General features: G+C 26.2%; 1 protein-coding gene across 1 annotated transcript in view; it reads right to left on the bottom strand.

The window, feature by feature from the left end:
* Positions 1 to 15826, bottom strand: part of LOC111630198 (TBC1 domain family member 22B-like) — a 41127-nt gene that overhangs the window by 7024 nt on the left and 18277 nt on the right. The window contains exons 6-9 of the mRNA XM_023374260.1: positions 15582 to 15764; positions 13089 to 13216; positions 11849 to 11944; positions 2289 to 2424 (exon numbers count right to left, since the gene is read on the bottom strand). Of these exons, the coding sequence (XP_023230028.1) occupies positions 2289 to 2424; positions 11849 to 11944; positions 13089 to 13216; positions 15582 to 15764 (543 nt within the window). The remainder of the gene's footprint in view (positions 1 to 2288; positions 2425 to 11848; positions 11945 to 13088; positions 13217 to 15581; positions 15765 to 15826) is intronic.

The following is a 15826-nucleotide window of genomic DNA, read 5'->3' as shown; positions in this document are numbered from 1 at the left end:
CGGGGTAGCGTAAGTCAAGGTATTACTGTACTGAATTATAATTTGAAATTTCAAAATATAACAAAAGAATTCATGAATATTATTTGAAATAAACATTAAAACAAAAAATTTTTTAAAATTTAAATTGACTTCAGTACAAAACAAGCTATTTAAATACTTTATAATACAAAATATTTGAAATAACTACTTAATTATTCTATAAAAGAAAAAAAATGTAACTCAATAGAGATTCTAAATGTATATATTGTTAATTTAGAAATTTATTCAATTATACACAGTGGAGAAAAAAATAAACTTAAGTTTTGGCACAGATTTTATTACACAAACTCTTACACTACACTACTTTCAAAATATTGTAACTGTACACTTCTGCCAGTATCTGTAACACCTGTCAAAGCATTCCTGAAAGCTACTTTTTATGACATCTTTACAGGATCTTGTTGCTACAATTTTCCTCTATGCTACTGATTGAAATCTACTATTCTTCAACTTTGTTTTCATTTTGGGGAAAGGATGATAGTCTTTGAGAACAACATCAAAGGACACAAAAGTTGAGGAAGCATTGTTATGTTCTTTCTTGGTTATATATTTATTAACCAGAAATGACCAATGCAAACTAAATGTTTCTATATTCAGTTTCCATAGGTGATGAAAGCTCTCAAAAACATCACAAAAATAGCTTTCAGAACTGCTTTGACAAGTGGTGCAAAATTTGTAGTAGTAGAAATTTGTAGATGCAAAAGATACATACTTTTAAAGTAGTTTTCTATAAATATCTGTTCTATTAATGTAATAAAAGTTATTTTTATCATCTGAGATATTAAACATCAAGAGAATAAAGTCATATTTTTATTTATTTTGTTATGACATTCATTATCTTGAAATGTTATTGGAAAATATATAATATCTGTTATTAAATACAATTCCTCAAATAACAAATTCATCAAATGGATTAAATTTATCATAATAATTATGCAATTGTTATTCAGGAACTATTTTAGAAAATGTACATCATAATATTGTCCAGGTTTATTATTATTTAAAATACAGTAATTTGCTTATGGTTATGTTAAATCATTCTACTATTTAAGCAACAGCAACATATTTTAACGTAATTAAACCAAGTTGTTAAATGCCACTTAAAATTAATAATGTAAGGTCTGGTAAAATTACTAATAAATTAGATTTAAATTTCTATATAATTTCAATAATTATACTTCTACAATTAAAATGTAACTGAAACTATGAAATGCTTGTCTCATAGATTAGGAGACAAATGAATAATCTAATAAGCAAGTACAAAAACAATAAACAATTAAAAATATATCACATTTCTTCTATTCTAGGATCAATTAAAACTTTAAAGAACATAAAAATCACAACAACATAGATATATCTATAAAATTACCCACACCTTTGATTTTGAATGAAATACTAAAATAAAAGAATGCATTATGAATATTTACAATTTGCTATATTATTTATATGCTCTTCGATATACATAAAATACATTTTTGTTTCAATGCTGCATCATATTTTTGAAATATTAAATGGGAATTTAAATCCAAATTTTAGTTGAATTCAATTCTTACAGCATATTGATGCACATAAATGAAATGACTCTCAGATAAACTTATATGAGGATGTAAANTTTTAACAGTTAAATAATAATAATTATAATAATAAAACAGAAACATTTTTAAAATAGATTATTATATCCCATTATTAATAAATGTTTCATGATATAATAAATTCTTCGGCTTGAACAATATATATATTTTTTTCAACTCTTTTGTTGAACATTACCCTTATTTTTCATTAAAAGTGAAAAAATGGATTGGTCACAAGATCATTTATATATATTGGATCTGCATAGCAGATATAATATTAAGAGGCACTAGATTTATAAATGCTGATAAATTGCAACAAATTTCTTTTTCAAACACTCTAACAAAAGTATAGTATATTCTATACAGGGAAACACTATCCTCTGGGGAAACTATTTTGCTAACGTAGCAGGAAATATTCATTGCCATTTAACTAAGAAAACAAAACAAAATGATCCTTACTGATAGCTGATTTAGCCATGTCTGCTATGCAGACTGCTACATATTGATATGAAATGCATACTTGACAATCATCAAATTATTCTTCTTTCATGAATGAAAGTTGGCAAGTTCATTTTATAATTCCAACTTAAATGATAAAATATCAATGTTTTTCCTTCCATGGAATTCCTGTAAGAGTGTTTTTAACTTATTAAATCAATCTTGTATTAAAACTAGTTCATTTCTTTGTCAACTGTAGATGATTGGGTGCATCTGCAAACATAAATTTAAGTCTATAAGCTTCTGCCACAAGAAGACTCATTTCTTCGTTACCCCAGTGTAACGTTGGTAGATTCTGAAGTGTTAGCATTAAACCCTAAAATAAAAATATTTATCTGTTTAAAACTTTGTTAAATGTTTTTGTTAAACATAAATTTTAGTCATAATATGTGATTTATGTATGTTTATATAAATACATAATATTAACAGAAACAATTATTTTATTATTAGTAATTGTATATTTTGTTTGTAGCTATTTTGTAAATATACAAAATAAAAAATATAAATAATAAATACATACAGTAATTTATTAAATACTTAAGCCAGAGATAGCTTAATCATTAAGTAATAACTTATGGGCTACTTGTATAGCTTCATCCTTAAGCCAATACAGGTATACCTCGCCTTACGTTAGTAATTGGTTCCAAGAGAACGACATAAGTCGAATTTACTTGTCTCCGAATCTACTTGCCACTAGGCTAAACCATAAATTACCAATTCCCGTTCTGTATTTTATTTATTAATGCATTTTTAATAATATATGGTTAATAAGGATCTATTTTAAGCTTACAAACAAATAAATTTTAGTTTTTAATATAGTACAGAAAAAAGTAATTTAAATTTATGAATGCATGTACTGTAAATACAGTATATACTTGTAAATGTATATATTATAATATGATTTTATGTGCTTTAAACATTTTTCTAGTGATATTACGACTTCAATATTTGTGGCGGACAGACGTAAAGTCGAATAAAATGACTTAAACTTGATTTTTATTTTTCCATATACTTTCTTGACAAACAACTTATAATCGGGAACGACGTAACTCAAAACGACGTAAGTCGAGGTATACCTGTATTATATTTTTAAAGATACATTAAGAAACAGCAATTTAACCTTTATTAAATGCAATAACTAATAACAATAATTCTATGTTATATTTTCTACTATTTTATGTGGAATATATAATTTTCAAGTTAAATCATATTATGATGCTTTATCACTTTTCTTTTTTTGCACTTCCATCTACCTAAATATACATCATAGAAAAACTTTATAAATTATCATATGACATTTTATACATATTCTTTTATATTTTATCTATAAACATTTTCCCAACATATATTTTTCTTGTTATAAAACTTCAGGATATAGATTATTCTTAAATTAGAAATGATAAACTTAAATGTTATTTCAGAAGTTTTAATTAAATATTTAAAACAACAGTGTTTTCAGTTTGATCAAGGAACAAATTTGGAAGAGCCAAGTATAAAATGATTAAGTTAAAATAGCAATTTAAATGTAAAAGAAATATATGTATATATATGTACTGTACGTTTAAGGTAATTCTAAAGTAACAATTATTTATTTAATTTTCATTTCAGAAATACTTTAATAGTTCATTTTTATTGAAAAAGTTGAAAAATCAAACTAAATAACTAATATTGTTATCAAGTAATAATTTCACAATAATAAAAACATGTTTTATGAAATCATAATCATAATTTCAATTATAAAATTATTGTATCAGCAGTAAACGCTATCGATAGCTTTAGTGCGTGGTGTAAAATAAATTTTAATTAATATTTATTATTCTTTTAGTAACATTATAAACACAAAAACTAGTTTTTAAAATAGTTTAAAGAAAGAATGTTTTATAAATATAGATGACAAACTGACAACTTTTTCAAATTCATAAATTTTAAATTCGTTATCAAGAAATGCCTGTTATCTCTGTGACAACAGTTTCAACTGAACAGATTTCTTCTAAAAGTTTTTTAAACATTTATTTGTGTACATGAGGTCAAAATACATTTTGATGTATATGACGTGTATTCTATTTTTAAATATATATAAAGCATATGATTAAAACATGTATAACAATATATATGTATTTACACATATATACATTTGTTATACATTTGGGTGGTGCCGTGGTGCTTAAAATAGGGAAAAATAAATCGCTTACTTTTTTGTGGTCCTATCCTCCAGAACTATTCCAACTGATCTCAAATTACTACAGAAGAAATTTAAACTTGATATATTAAAATTTAGAGGTAGCTCAATGACCACAAAGTTTATAAAAAGAGCGATTTATGACAAATGAAAACATACAAGATCTGTTTTGTTAAACTAGACTTGTTTCACTTTTGGACAATTAAAGACAAATTAAATAGTCATGTAGACTCTTCAATATTCAAAAACTTGATGGATTACAAACCAAAATGCAACGAAAAAATTTTTAAACATATTATAATTCACAAAATTTGAAATTTTCAGTACTACGTTCGATGTAACTTTATCAGTTTATTTTGGTAGAGACAGAGAGTGTTTCTTGCTGTCTAGATAATCTGCCTCCAACTGCCTTACTAGTTACTCTATCTTTTTTACAGCTTGCATCTTTTTCTTCAGTATCTGTGCTTCTGCTTGAGGATATTAGGTCCGCTATTTCTTCACCGTGAACTTCTCTTCAAGTCTTCCATTCTACGTTTTCTGTTAAGCATCTATTCTGTCTTTGTGCTGATCATTTCTCCTCTGCAGCTAATTTTGCCTCCACACCTACCATTGACCCTTTAGGTCCTTTCTCACGCTGAGCTAACAAGAACGCATGATCCTCTGGAATTTTATCATTTCGACTGCTTTAAAATGAGAAATGTCAAAAAGTTCATCTAGTTTACAAACAAATTCAGCCTCATTTGTATGCTGTGTTACAGATTGTCGCCCCTTGTTTTTCTTTAGCAAACGNTATTCATATTATATATTTTTAAAAACTGAAATATTTCAAATTCATTTATCATCATCATATGGTCTTAAAATTTCATGTTTAAGAAAATATAGAACTTTCAGCATATTAATTTTTAAACTGAGATAAATTTGCTTTAATATTTTCATACTTATTTGATAATGAATAATGTAATAAAATGTTGCAAAGTGGGTATATTTTTAATTTCAAATTAATATCACTAAATAAATTATTCTGATCTGATCATCCAATTAACTTATCATTAATTTTTTTAACAATTTAAGAAAATATACTATTAAATAGCATTTCAAAAATCTGCCTCTTTTCAATATAGCAATATTCTGTAAGGATTTTTTGTTACATTTTTTAAACAACTTCAAAATTTTACTTACTTCCTGTACAATTTCCTGCTGAAATAATGGAACCAAAGGACTCATTCTTGGAACATCAATATGAATCTTAGAATAAAGAAAAATCAATATTTACAATACTCTTTCAAGACAAATATATAATAATACTATATACTATATAATTTCAAAAATCCTTCATAAGATATAGTTATTGACTTATATAATGTTTACACTAATTTGAAATTTTAATTAAAAATATTTGATAAATTTATAAACTAGAACAGTCCTGAAAGATAAATGTTAGAAATTGAATTTTTGATATCAAAAAGATAGTGAACATTTTTTTAAAATCAGAAGATTTTAATATTCAAAAACTCATTAAAATAATTTGTCAATAAAATATTTCAGCAACAAAGATATTACAAAACTATTAACATGTAAACATTTCCTACTACAACAGTTTTTATATAAAATTTTAAAAGTAAAAATTCTAATTGTTCTGCATTATATTATTTCTATAATTTTTCAGATATATGTATTATGAAAAAAGGAAAATGCTGAAGTATCATTATTAATATTTAAAATGAAAAAAGATCCTAAATATTTATAAAGCAACTTTATATGTATGGGAACCTGGACTTTTGTTATATTAAAAAGTTTTTGAGAGCAATTTATATCATACCAATTTAAATTCTAGTTTTTCATTCCAAGACAAAAATTTGATTTTTATTCCTAAACTGAATTTTGACATTTATCCAAGCATTATTAGTCATCTAAAACAGTTCTGCCAACCCATAATCATATAATTGATTATTGTCATTTGATAACAGTCAACTATTACCTGAGAACATCTCATTTTACATGTTCTCAATGCCGAAAGTGATGCTTTCCTGCAACCTTTTGTCTTCCCAGTTGTATACTACCAACTTTAATAAAACATTTTGAGCAGACTTTGTCTTCAATTTTATTAAATAATAATCTCCATCAGACAAAAATTTACAGATGAAAATTCTATATGTATCATCACCAGGGGCAGCTTTCTTAAAATCTACATTTTCCAGCACCTGTTTCTAGTAGATAAAAGCAATAACACCCCAAAAAAAGGTATGGATGGATGCAAGCAAGACATCTGTATGTAACCAGTTCCTTTTTTAGAAATTACTTGTAATTTTAATTGGATATATTTTGTGTTTTTTTAAAAGGACTTTTTTTAACTTCTGATGACAAGTAGCCTACAAAGAAAGGTCAGTCACCAAAAATGACAGAGAAAATAAATGGTGGTACTTTTTGGGCAGATTTTGTCTTCAATTTTATTAAATAATAATCTCCATCGGATGAAAATTTACAGGTTTAATATAACAATCAACAGTCCATTGAGGCAGTTGACACCCATTCCTCTGATGGTTACAGTCATCACCTGGTCCTCTAACAGATGCAGTCGCTAAATGGATTTATTAAGTGCCTCTTATTTGGATTAACGTCATTGTTGAAACAGAACACTTAATTGCCTCTTAATAGGCCTAACTTCATCACCAAAACCCAGGACAATTCTAGATTTCACCTCTACTTCCAGGAAAGGGAAGTTACCACATCTACTAGCAGACCAACTAAACTTCAGGTATTTACATCTACATGCAATATCATGTAAACTCTCTCTCTCACACAACCATCTACAGTGTATAAGTCAGTTATTTCAACATGGTACAATGTACATATATCATGTAATTCCTTTTTTCTTTTCAAATAAAGTTATTAGTTGTCAATTGGCATCTGAGTGATTCACTTCCAACTCACTGTCTCTCAGACCTCCTCCATCCCGAATCTGATCATCTACACACACAACCACTTGCAAGACCTAGCAACAACAACAACATGAATGTTAAACAAAAACAGCCCTAGTTGTTGTGCGGGTATCTTCTATCCTAATGTAGTCATTGCTGAAGCAAAGTCAACTCTTCGATCAAGTAGTGCAGAAGTCTAGTTTAAAGTTAAAATGTTTAATACTTTTCATTAATACAATTAAATTTACTATCCAAATAAATTATTTTTCTTAAATTTCTTTATTAAATTTTTCATTTTTTATTTATTTAAAATTATTTTTGTTATTATGTTCACTAGCTAACATCTTGTTATACTTGACAAAAAGAATACAATGAATGAATCAAAAATATTTATTATTTCAATAAATACAAGTAGCTGAACAACAGTTATTATTAGTTATTTGAAAACTGAAATATTTTCAAAGTAATGAAGAGGATGGGTCCCCAAAATAGCCAATATTGACTTCTAGGCATCATTAAGGCATTTTCAGAATTAAAAATTAGTTGAAGGTCAATTAAACATCATTGATGTAGTCTAATGGGTTATGTATATGACAGTTCTGGATATTGTAAATTTGTGTGTACTAAACAGATATTTCCTATGAAAACAACATGTGGATTAATTCTGGCTCACCAGATATATTACTATTATTACTGTATTAGCAAAAAAGGGGAGGTTAATAAAAAGTTGAGGATATATATATATTTTAAGAAAATAATCTTTTATAATAATTATGCTAAAATAAACAGTATTTCATTAAATTATTGATATAATGATTTTATAATTATATTAAAGATTAATAGATACTTTCATAAACTTATCATATATAGAAAATTAGTAAAACATGGCAGGATATTTCATTATATCTTTAAAAGAATCAAATGTTTCATTGTTGTTAGTACTTGTGTCATAGAGTATTCCTAATAAGTTTAATATAGGAAAATACAAACCAAGAGTATCTATCATTTATGGTTTGTAACATCAGTAATTCTAGAAATTTAATACAATAAAGATTAAATACAAAAAACAAAAATTCAAAACAACACAATGTCATGAAATTGAGAATTAATTCAAGCAGATAATGTAATTATTTAATTTCATTTTTACAAGCAAGTGTAAATATTTTAAAACTTTAATAAAAAGGCATTAAAAATCAAAGTTTATGATGTATTATTATTATTATTATTATGTGAATGAAAAATATTTACAATAATAAATGAGAGAAAAATGCTTTTATTTTTGTGTGCGTAAATGCATTCTTGATAATTTGTTATAGCAATATATGTTGTTATTAATTAATTGTATCTAAAGTTCTAGATTAGAGTCATGAACAATAAAATATTAACAAAATGATTACATTACAGATTCCTTTATGTTTCATACTTTTATATTTTTTTTATTGCTTTACAGAATTTGAATCAGCTTGTCAAAAACTGATCAAATTCTATATTCTTAGAATAATTGTCCATTTGTGAAAGAATCTACAAATTGAATAAATTAAATAATATTTATTTATTACCTGGAGGAACAACTTCTTGTAAAAAGACAACGAAAAATGGCGTTACAAGATCATTCATCCCTTGAACATAACCACTGGCAGGATGACGAATGGCCCAAATGTATAATACACGTTCAAACGCCTAAAAATACATAAAAAGGTAATAATTGCAATTTATGTTTTGTAATTAATAAAAAGTATTATAATAATTTTGTTAAGAAAATATACTGTTTCATTCAAAAGTTATAAAAAAGCTTCTTGTTATACTTTAATACCTGCTCTTTTCTTCAAATTCAAGACAACAAATAGCATAAACATTCACTAGCTTATCTTGCTCATTTTCAATATCTTTGCCAACATAATGCTCACATTTATATCTCTGAGCAAATTTATAAATAAGTCTTTGAAACTCAAAACTTTTACATTGAAGATTTAGCACAAAAAAAACTGCTTTACATCTTTGTGAACAATACTTATATATCCATTTCACTTTCCCTATAAATGCATTATTACATTTTACACAGTGTGATGTACCAGTTGGCATGCAATTTTCTGCTAAGCCTAATTACTAAAGCCAAAAGTTTTTGGGCCTAAAATCGCCAATTTTTTGCCTTAAATTCGCCAAAAAAATTTGCCAGTTATTTATTTCAAAAACAAGTTAAAACGAACTACACTTAGATATTTCAAATAATTCTCACTTAAACTATGATGTTGATTGCTCAATATCGATGAATATAATGAGAATGAACATTCAACGTTGACTGCAACTAAAGGAGCGTACTCACTATTAACTTTATCACTTAAATTCATATCAAAAGACGTAAATTTGATAAGATCAGGATTACTTGACAAAACTTTTTTCAAGTTTTGAGAAAATATAAAATAACCAGAAACAATTTCTTTTACATTTTCAATTAGTTCGGCTTGTTTAGTTACACTGAGTCCTTGTTCTTCCAGTGATATTATAATATTTGATAGCTTGACGAGATTACGGAGATCAAATAATTCTTTCTTGAGGTTAACTTTCTTCTCTTGTAACAGTTTCACCAAAACATTTCTAGCATTTGAATGAGATTTTTGTTTATAGTTCAAAATGAAGCTCTCAACAGTATCAAAATTATCAACATAGTACTTTGCTGTGTTTAACCAAGACCCTCAGCAAGTGACAATTGGTTCTGGAGGAAGATTACTAACTTCAGTTGCATTCTTAAAATAATTTTGTCTTTCTCTTGACTTCACGTCTTCATTTCTGATATAAGTGAATTTGTTAATTTGTACTCATTCTGAATCCTAAATGCAATGTTATGTACGTGAGTGAGACACATGACATGATGTACATTTGGAAAAAATCAATGAATTTTTCATCATGTATTATGCTCGATCTGTCACTATTAACTTCAGTTTTGAATATTTTAAATCATTTGGCCACAATTTTCTAGACATGTTGAGTATACATTCTTGTATTATAATGCCAACTGTTGAGCGAAATGTCACATCAATTAACATTGATTTTGCTTTCTCGCCATTCAATTTTCCTACAAGTACGTTGACCACTTTATTTTGCACTTTGTCACTAGTTTTGTCAACAACGAAATAGACATCATGTCCACTAATTTCATCTTTAATTTTTTCTGTTACTGAGTTGAAGATAGTTTTTTGATGTGCCCACAGTGCTAAAAAAATAAATAATGCAATGAGACTTCAAATAAAATCATATTTCAGTTAAATTATGAGCACAATTGCAAACAGCAGCATCAATTTCAATAAAATAAACATTTCATTAAAATAACTAATTACAATAAAAAATACCTGGAACACTTTTGATCGGCTTCTTCATATATTTCTCGAGAAACAATCTCAGTTTTTCTTTATTTAATTTTTCAAGCGGAATATCTGCACTGGTGAATGCTTCAACCATTTCTTTATCAAAAGTGCTTCCATTTTCAAACAACAGTGTTTGTGACTGTAGCATGTTATGTTTCTTGTGTTTTGCACTGTTGAGATGTTCCAAAAGTCGTTTCTTAATTGTATCACATTCTTAGTTGACATGTGTAGAGCACTTAACACAGAGAATTGTTTTTTTGGTACAGCGAAATATATTGCCACCTAATTCCTTAATCACGGAATCAATTTTAAACTCAATTGACTGTTTTCTAGACATTTTTGTATAAAGCACATGGGAAACTGACAATTTCGCCACCTATTGCCAAATTCGCCTATTAGGGTGAAAATCGGTGATTTTCACCCTAACTGGCAAATTTGATGATAGACACTTTCATAAGAGACATATACAAAAATGCTAAAAATTTATCTCTATTATAATTTTATGGACTACATATTTTAAATTTCTTATCTAATTACACACTATATGCAAATAAAATAGTCACAAATATACATATAATTCATCCTTTGGAGTAATGAATTTATAGTTAGTTTTGCCGGCAAATTAGTACTGATTGAAAGATGCTCATTCCAGGCAAATATAGCTGAGAAATTCGCCAAAAGTGAAAATTTTTGGCTCTACTAATTACCCTTCATCTGCAAAGGAAGAGATTAACACAAAATATGCTCAAAATAAGCAGGATATTCAAACACAAAACACACCGATACAGAGGTTATGCTCAAAAAAAATGAAATGAACATTTCTAAAAATTAGGTTTAGGAAAATTCAAAAATTACCTTAAAACTGATCAAACAAATTTGTTCAGATAGCATAAATGTAAATTAATACAACTGGTTTGGAGCTAACAGAAATAATAATTATTAAAGTAAATAAAAAAGTAATCAAAGAATGACCTGAAGTTCGTTACAAAACTGATTAATTATAAATGGAAACAACTACATCTGCAAAGAAGCCAAAATTTCTCAAAATCAGCCAGGTAAATATATGACTAATATATAAATATTCATAATACAAAACTTATCATTTATTATATTATAAATTTTTTTGGTTTCACAGCGAATTTATTTAAAAAAAATAGACTATGAGAAAAAAAAAAACAAACTTTAGGTGACAGCTTAATCATTTCTTGTGGGGAAATTGGTCAAAATATAGTACAAACNTATATTTCTGTTATTTTTTTTTACATATAAGATGATTTTTACCTGAAAATCTTTTTCTTGGAGTAAATCCTTTGACCAATGAGTCAAAAATGCAGCACACACATACAAATGAAAAGTGGAGAAACCATTCGTTTCTGACTGTAAGAAAATAAATCAATTTATATTTTATAAGATGTAAATAAAACTGAATTATATTTATAGAGAACAAAATATAATTTTACAATATTTAATAATATCTAAAAAAGATGATCTAATCAGATCTGAAAAAAATGCAAAAGCTTCTGTCAATCCATGAGAATATATTTCTTTAAAATTTTTATGATTTAATTTTTTCCAGTATTTTTCTTTTTCATTGTAAAATCTTTGATAGATGTTACAATGAACTGTTATATATCAAAATAATCAAACTGTTCATCAAGATGAGCTATAAAATGTCATTAAATGTTTAAGGCCTAAAATTATCAGCAGCACTTGTACTTCTTATAGCAGTTTAAAATGTTTATACAGGTTGTTCTAAAGTAACACACCAGAAGATATTTCCATATAGAGCCCTGCCATAGGAAAAAAGTAATTTATGGTGTAAATAATTGTCATAACTCAATGCATGTAACTATACCAGAAATATCTAGTACAAAATGTATTTACATAAAATAATGAAAAGAAATGTTTTTGATGATTTTTAAATTGGCTGAAGATGATAATTTAAAAATCATCAAAAACATTTGTTTTCATTATTTTTTGTAAATACATTTTGTACTGACATTACTGGTATATAGTTATGTGCATTGAACCCAGTTTTATGTAGTACTTAGTTGTCATAACCTGTAATCATCAGGATATACTGTAAAATTAATTATTACTATTTAATGAACGTAAAACTTAAAAAAACTATAGTATTTAACAATTTTATTATGGTTTGACACACTAACTAATATTAGTTTGTGTGTTGTAATAATAATTAACTTAAGGTATAACTTGTTCCCGACAGCACCATATACAGTGCATAGATTTTAAAAGATTTTTAAAAGTACTTTTCTAAAACTTTTAAGGTTATACTTATTATACTTTTTATATGTTTAATGGTACATACATGTTATGTATGGAAGCAGACTCTGGTGAATTACTTTTGAACAACCCTATATATATATATAAAAACATTTTGAACTACTTTAAGTAACAGCAACATTGTGATTCATTAATGTCTAACTGTGTAAATTTTAATAAACAAAATTAAAACATTTAAAAAAAAATGTAATAAGAAATATTTGATATTTAAATTTACCAAATAAGTGTCCCAAAGACGAATTGTACACCGCAATGGAAGTTCTCTCATTAAAAGATTATTCATCCATCGAAATGAAAATTGTAAATATTCTACAGAATGTCGATGAAGATGTTCATGAAGTGGAGCTAATAAACATAATCAAGTATTTGATGAAATTGTCAAAAATAAAGTACAGTAATAGCCTAAACTTACGTGATAGGTGGGACCGAGTGATAACCACGTAAGTCAAATTCGCGCAAGTTAGGGTATAATTTCGCAATTTGTATAAAATCCAAGTCAAATGTATGTAAGCTAATAAATGTTCTCGTTAATCTTATCTTGTCTTTTGATTCATTCACAGTTACAAGAAATTATCACATAGAATCTCTCAAGTCTCCATAGATATAACAAACACAGAAATAAATAACACAAAATAAATTGTAGCTATGCGTCGATTCTGCACGACGCGTCCGAACATATAAGCTGAACAATAGTGTGAGGGGAGTGAGTAATCAAGAGTTGCTTGGCACTCAAACAAAAGACGAATCGACGAGATTTGAAAATTACGTAACTCCGGGTTCACGTAAGTCGGGGTAGCGTAAGTCAAGGTATTACTGTACTGAATTATAATTTGAAATTTCAAAATATAACAAAAGAATTCATGAATATTATTTGAAATAAACATTAAAACAAAAAATTTTTTAAAATTTAAATTGACTTCAGTACAAAACAAGCTATTTAAATACTTTATAATACAAAATATTTGAAATAACTACTTAATTATTCTATAAAAGAAAAAAAATGTAACTCAATAGAGATTCTAAATGTATATATTGTTAATTTAGAAATTTATTCAATTATACACAGTGGAGAAAAAAATAAACTTAAGTTTTGGCACAGATTTTATTACACAAACTCTTACACTACACTACTTTCAAAATATTGTAACTGTACACTTCTGCCAGTATCTGTAACACCTGTCAAAGCATTCCTGAAAGCTACTTTTTATGACATCTTTACAGGATCTTGTTGCTACAATTTTCCTCTATGCTACTGATTGAAATCTACTATTCTTCAACTTTGTTTTCATTTTGGGGAAAGGATGATAGTCTTTGAGAACAACATCAAAGGACACAAAAGTTGAGGAAGCATTGTTATGTTCTTTCTTGGTTATATATTTATTAACCAGAAATGACCAATGCAAACTAAATGTTTCTATATTCAGTTTCCATAGGTGATGAAAGCTCTCAAAAACATCACAAAAATAGCTTTCAGAACTGCTTTGACAAGTGGTGCAAAATTTGTAGTAGTAGAAATTTGTAGATGCAAAAGATACATACTTTTAAAGTAGTTTTCTATAAATATCTGTTCTATTAATGTAATAAAAGTTATTTTTATCATCTGAGATATTAAACATCAAGAGAATAAAGTCATATTTTTATTTATTTTGTTATGACATTCATTATCTTGAAATGTTATTGGAAAATATATAATATCTGTTATTAAATACAATTCCTCAAATAACAAATTCATCAAATGGATTAAATTTATCATAATAATTATGCAATTGTTATTCAGGAACTATTTTAGAAAATGTACATCATAATATTGTCCAGGTTTATTATTATTTAAAATACAGTAATTTGCTTATGGTTATGTTAAATCATTCTACTATTTAAGCAACAGCAACATATTTTAACGTAATTAAACCAAGTTGTTAAATGCCACTTAAAATTAATAATGTAAGGTCTGGTAAAATTACTAATAAATTAGATTTAAATTTCTATATAATTTCAATAATTATACTTCTACAATTAAAATGTAACTGAAACTATGAAATGCTTGTCTCATAGATTAGGAGACAAATGAATAATCTAATAAGCAAGTACAAAAACAATAAACAATTAAAAATATATCACATTTCTTCTATTCTAGGATCAATTAAAACTTTAAAGAACATAAAAATCACAACAACATAGATATATCTATAAAATTACCCACACCTTTGATTTTGAATGAAATACTAAAATAAAAGAATGCATTATGAATATTTACAATTTGCTATATTATTTATATGCTCTTCGATATACATAAAATACATTTTTGTTTCAATGCTGCATCATATTTTTGAAATATTAAATGGGAATTTAAATCCAAATTTTAGTTGAATTCAATTCTTACAGCATATTGATGCACATAAATGAAATGACTCTCAGATAAACTTATATGAGGATGTAAAGGTAATGACAACTACACTATAACTCGTTCTGTGAAGTTATCAATTGACATATTTCTCTTGATATAAATATATCTTGATTTCAGAAACATTAAAATGTGACAGTAATGTGTACATTAGAATTGAAGATATATAGTAATTACTTAGAAATGAAATACTACATTAAAATTATTTTTACTAGAAGTTTTTCAATATTTTAATTAAAATCAGTACAAAAACAATCTGTTAATTTTTTACAAAGATTTAAAATAGCATTTTAATTGATATTAACTTACCATCTATTCTTTGGGTCAATTCTTTTAGAAGATTCACTTTACTTTGTATTCCAGGCTGGGCAAATGTATAATTGTCTTGAATACCATCTAGTAATTTTGACATACACCAAAAACTATCTGCTTCAATTTCTTGAAGTTTATCTCTAGACAATTCAGAAACATCATATTCTTCAACTTCAGTATCTATAAAATATTAAAAGTATAATAAAAAAAAATACATAAATATATATAGATTCATTAATGTC

The sequence above is a fragment of the Centruroides sculpturatus genome, unplaced genomic scaffold (assembly GCF_000671375.1).
Source record: "Centruroides sculpturatus isolate CEXI.00-Female unplaced genomic scaffold, Cexi_2.0 scaffold613, whole genome shotgun sequence".
Taxonomy (NCBI): Eukaryota; Metazoa; Arthropoda; class Arachnida; order Scorpiones; family Buthidae; genus Centruroides; species Centruroides sculpturatus.
This window is presented reverse-complemented; position numbering and strand designations above follow the sequence as displayed.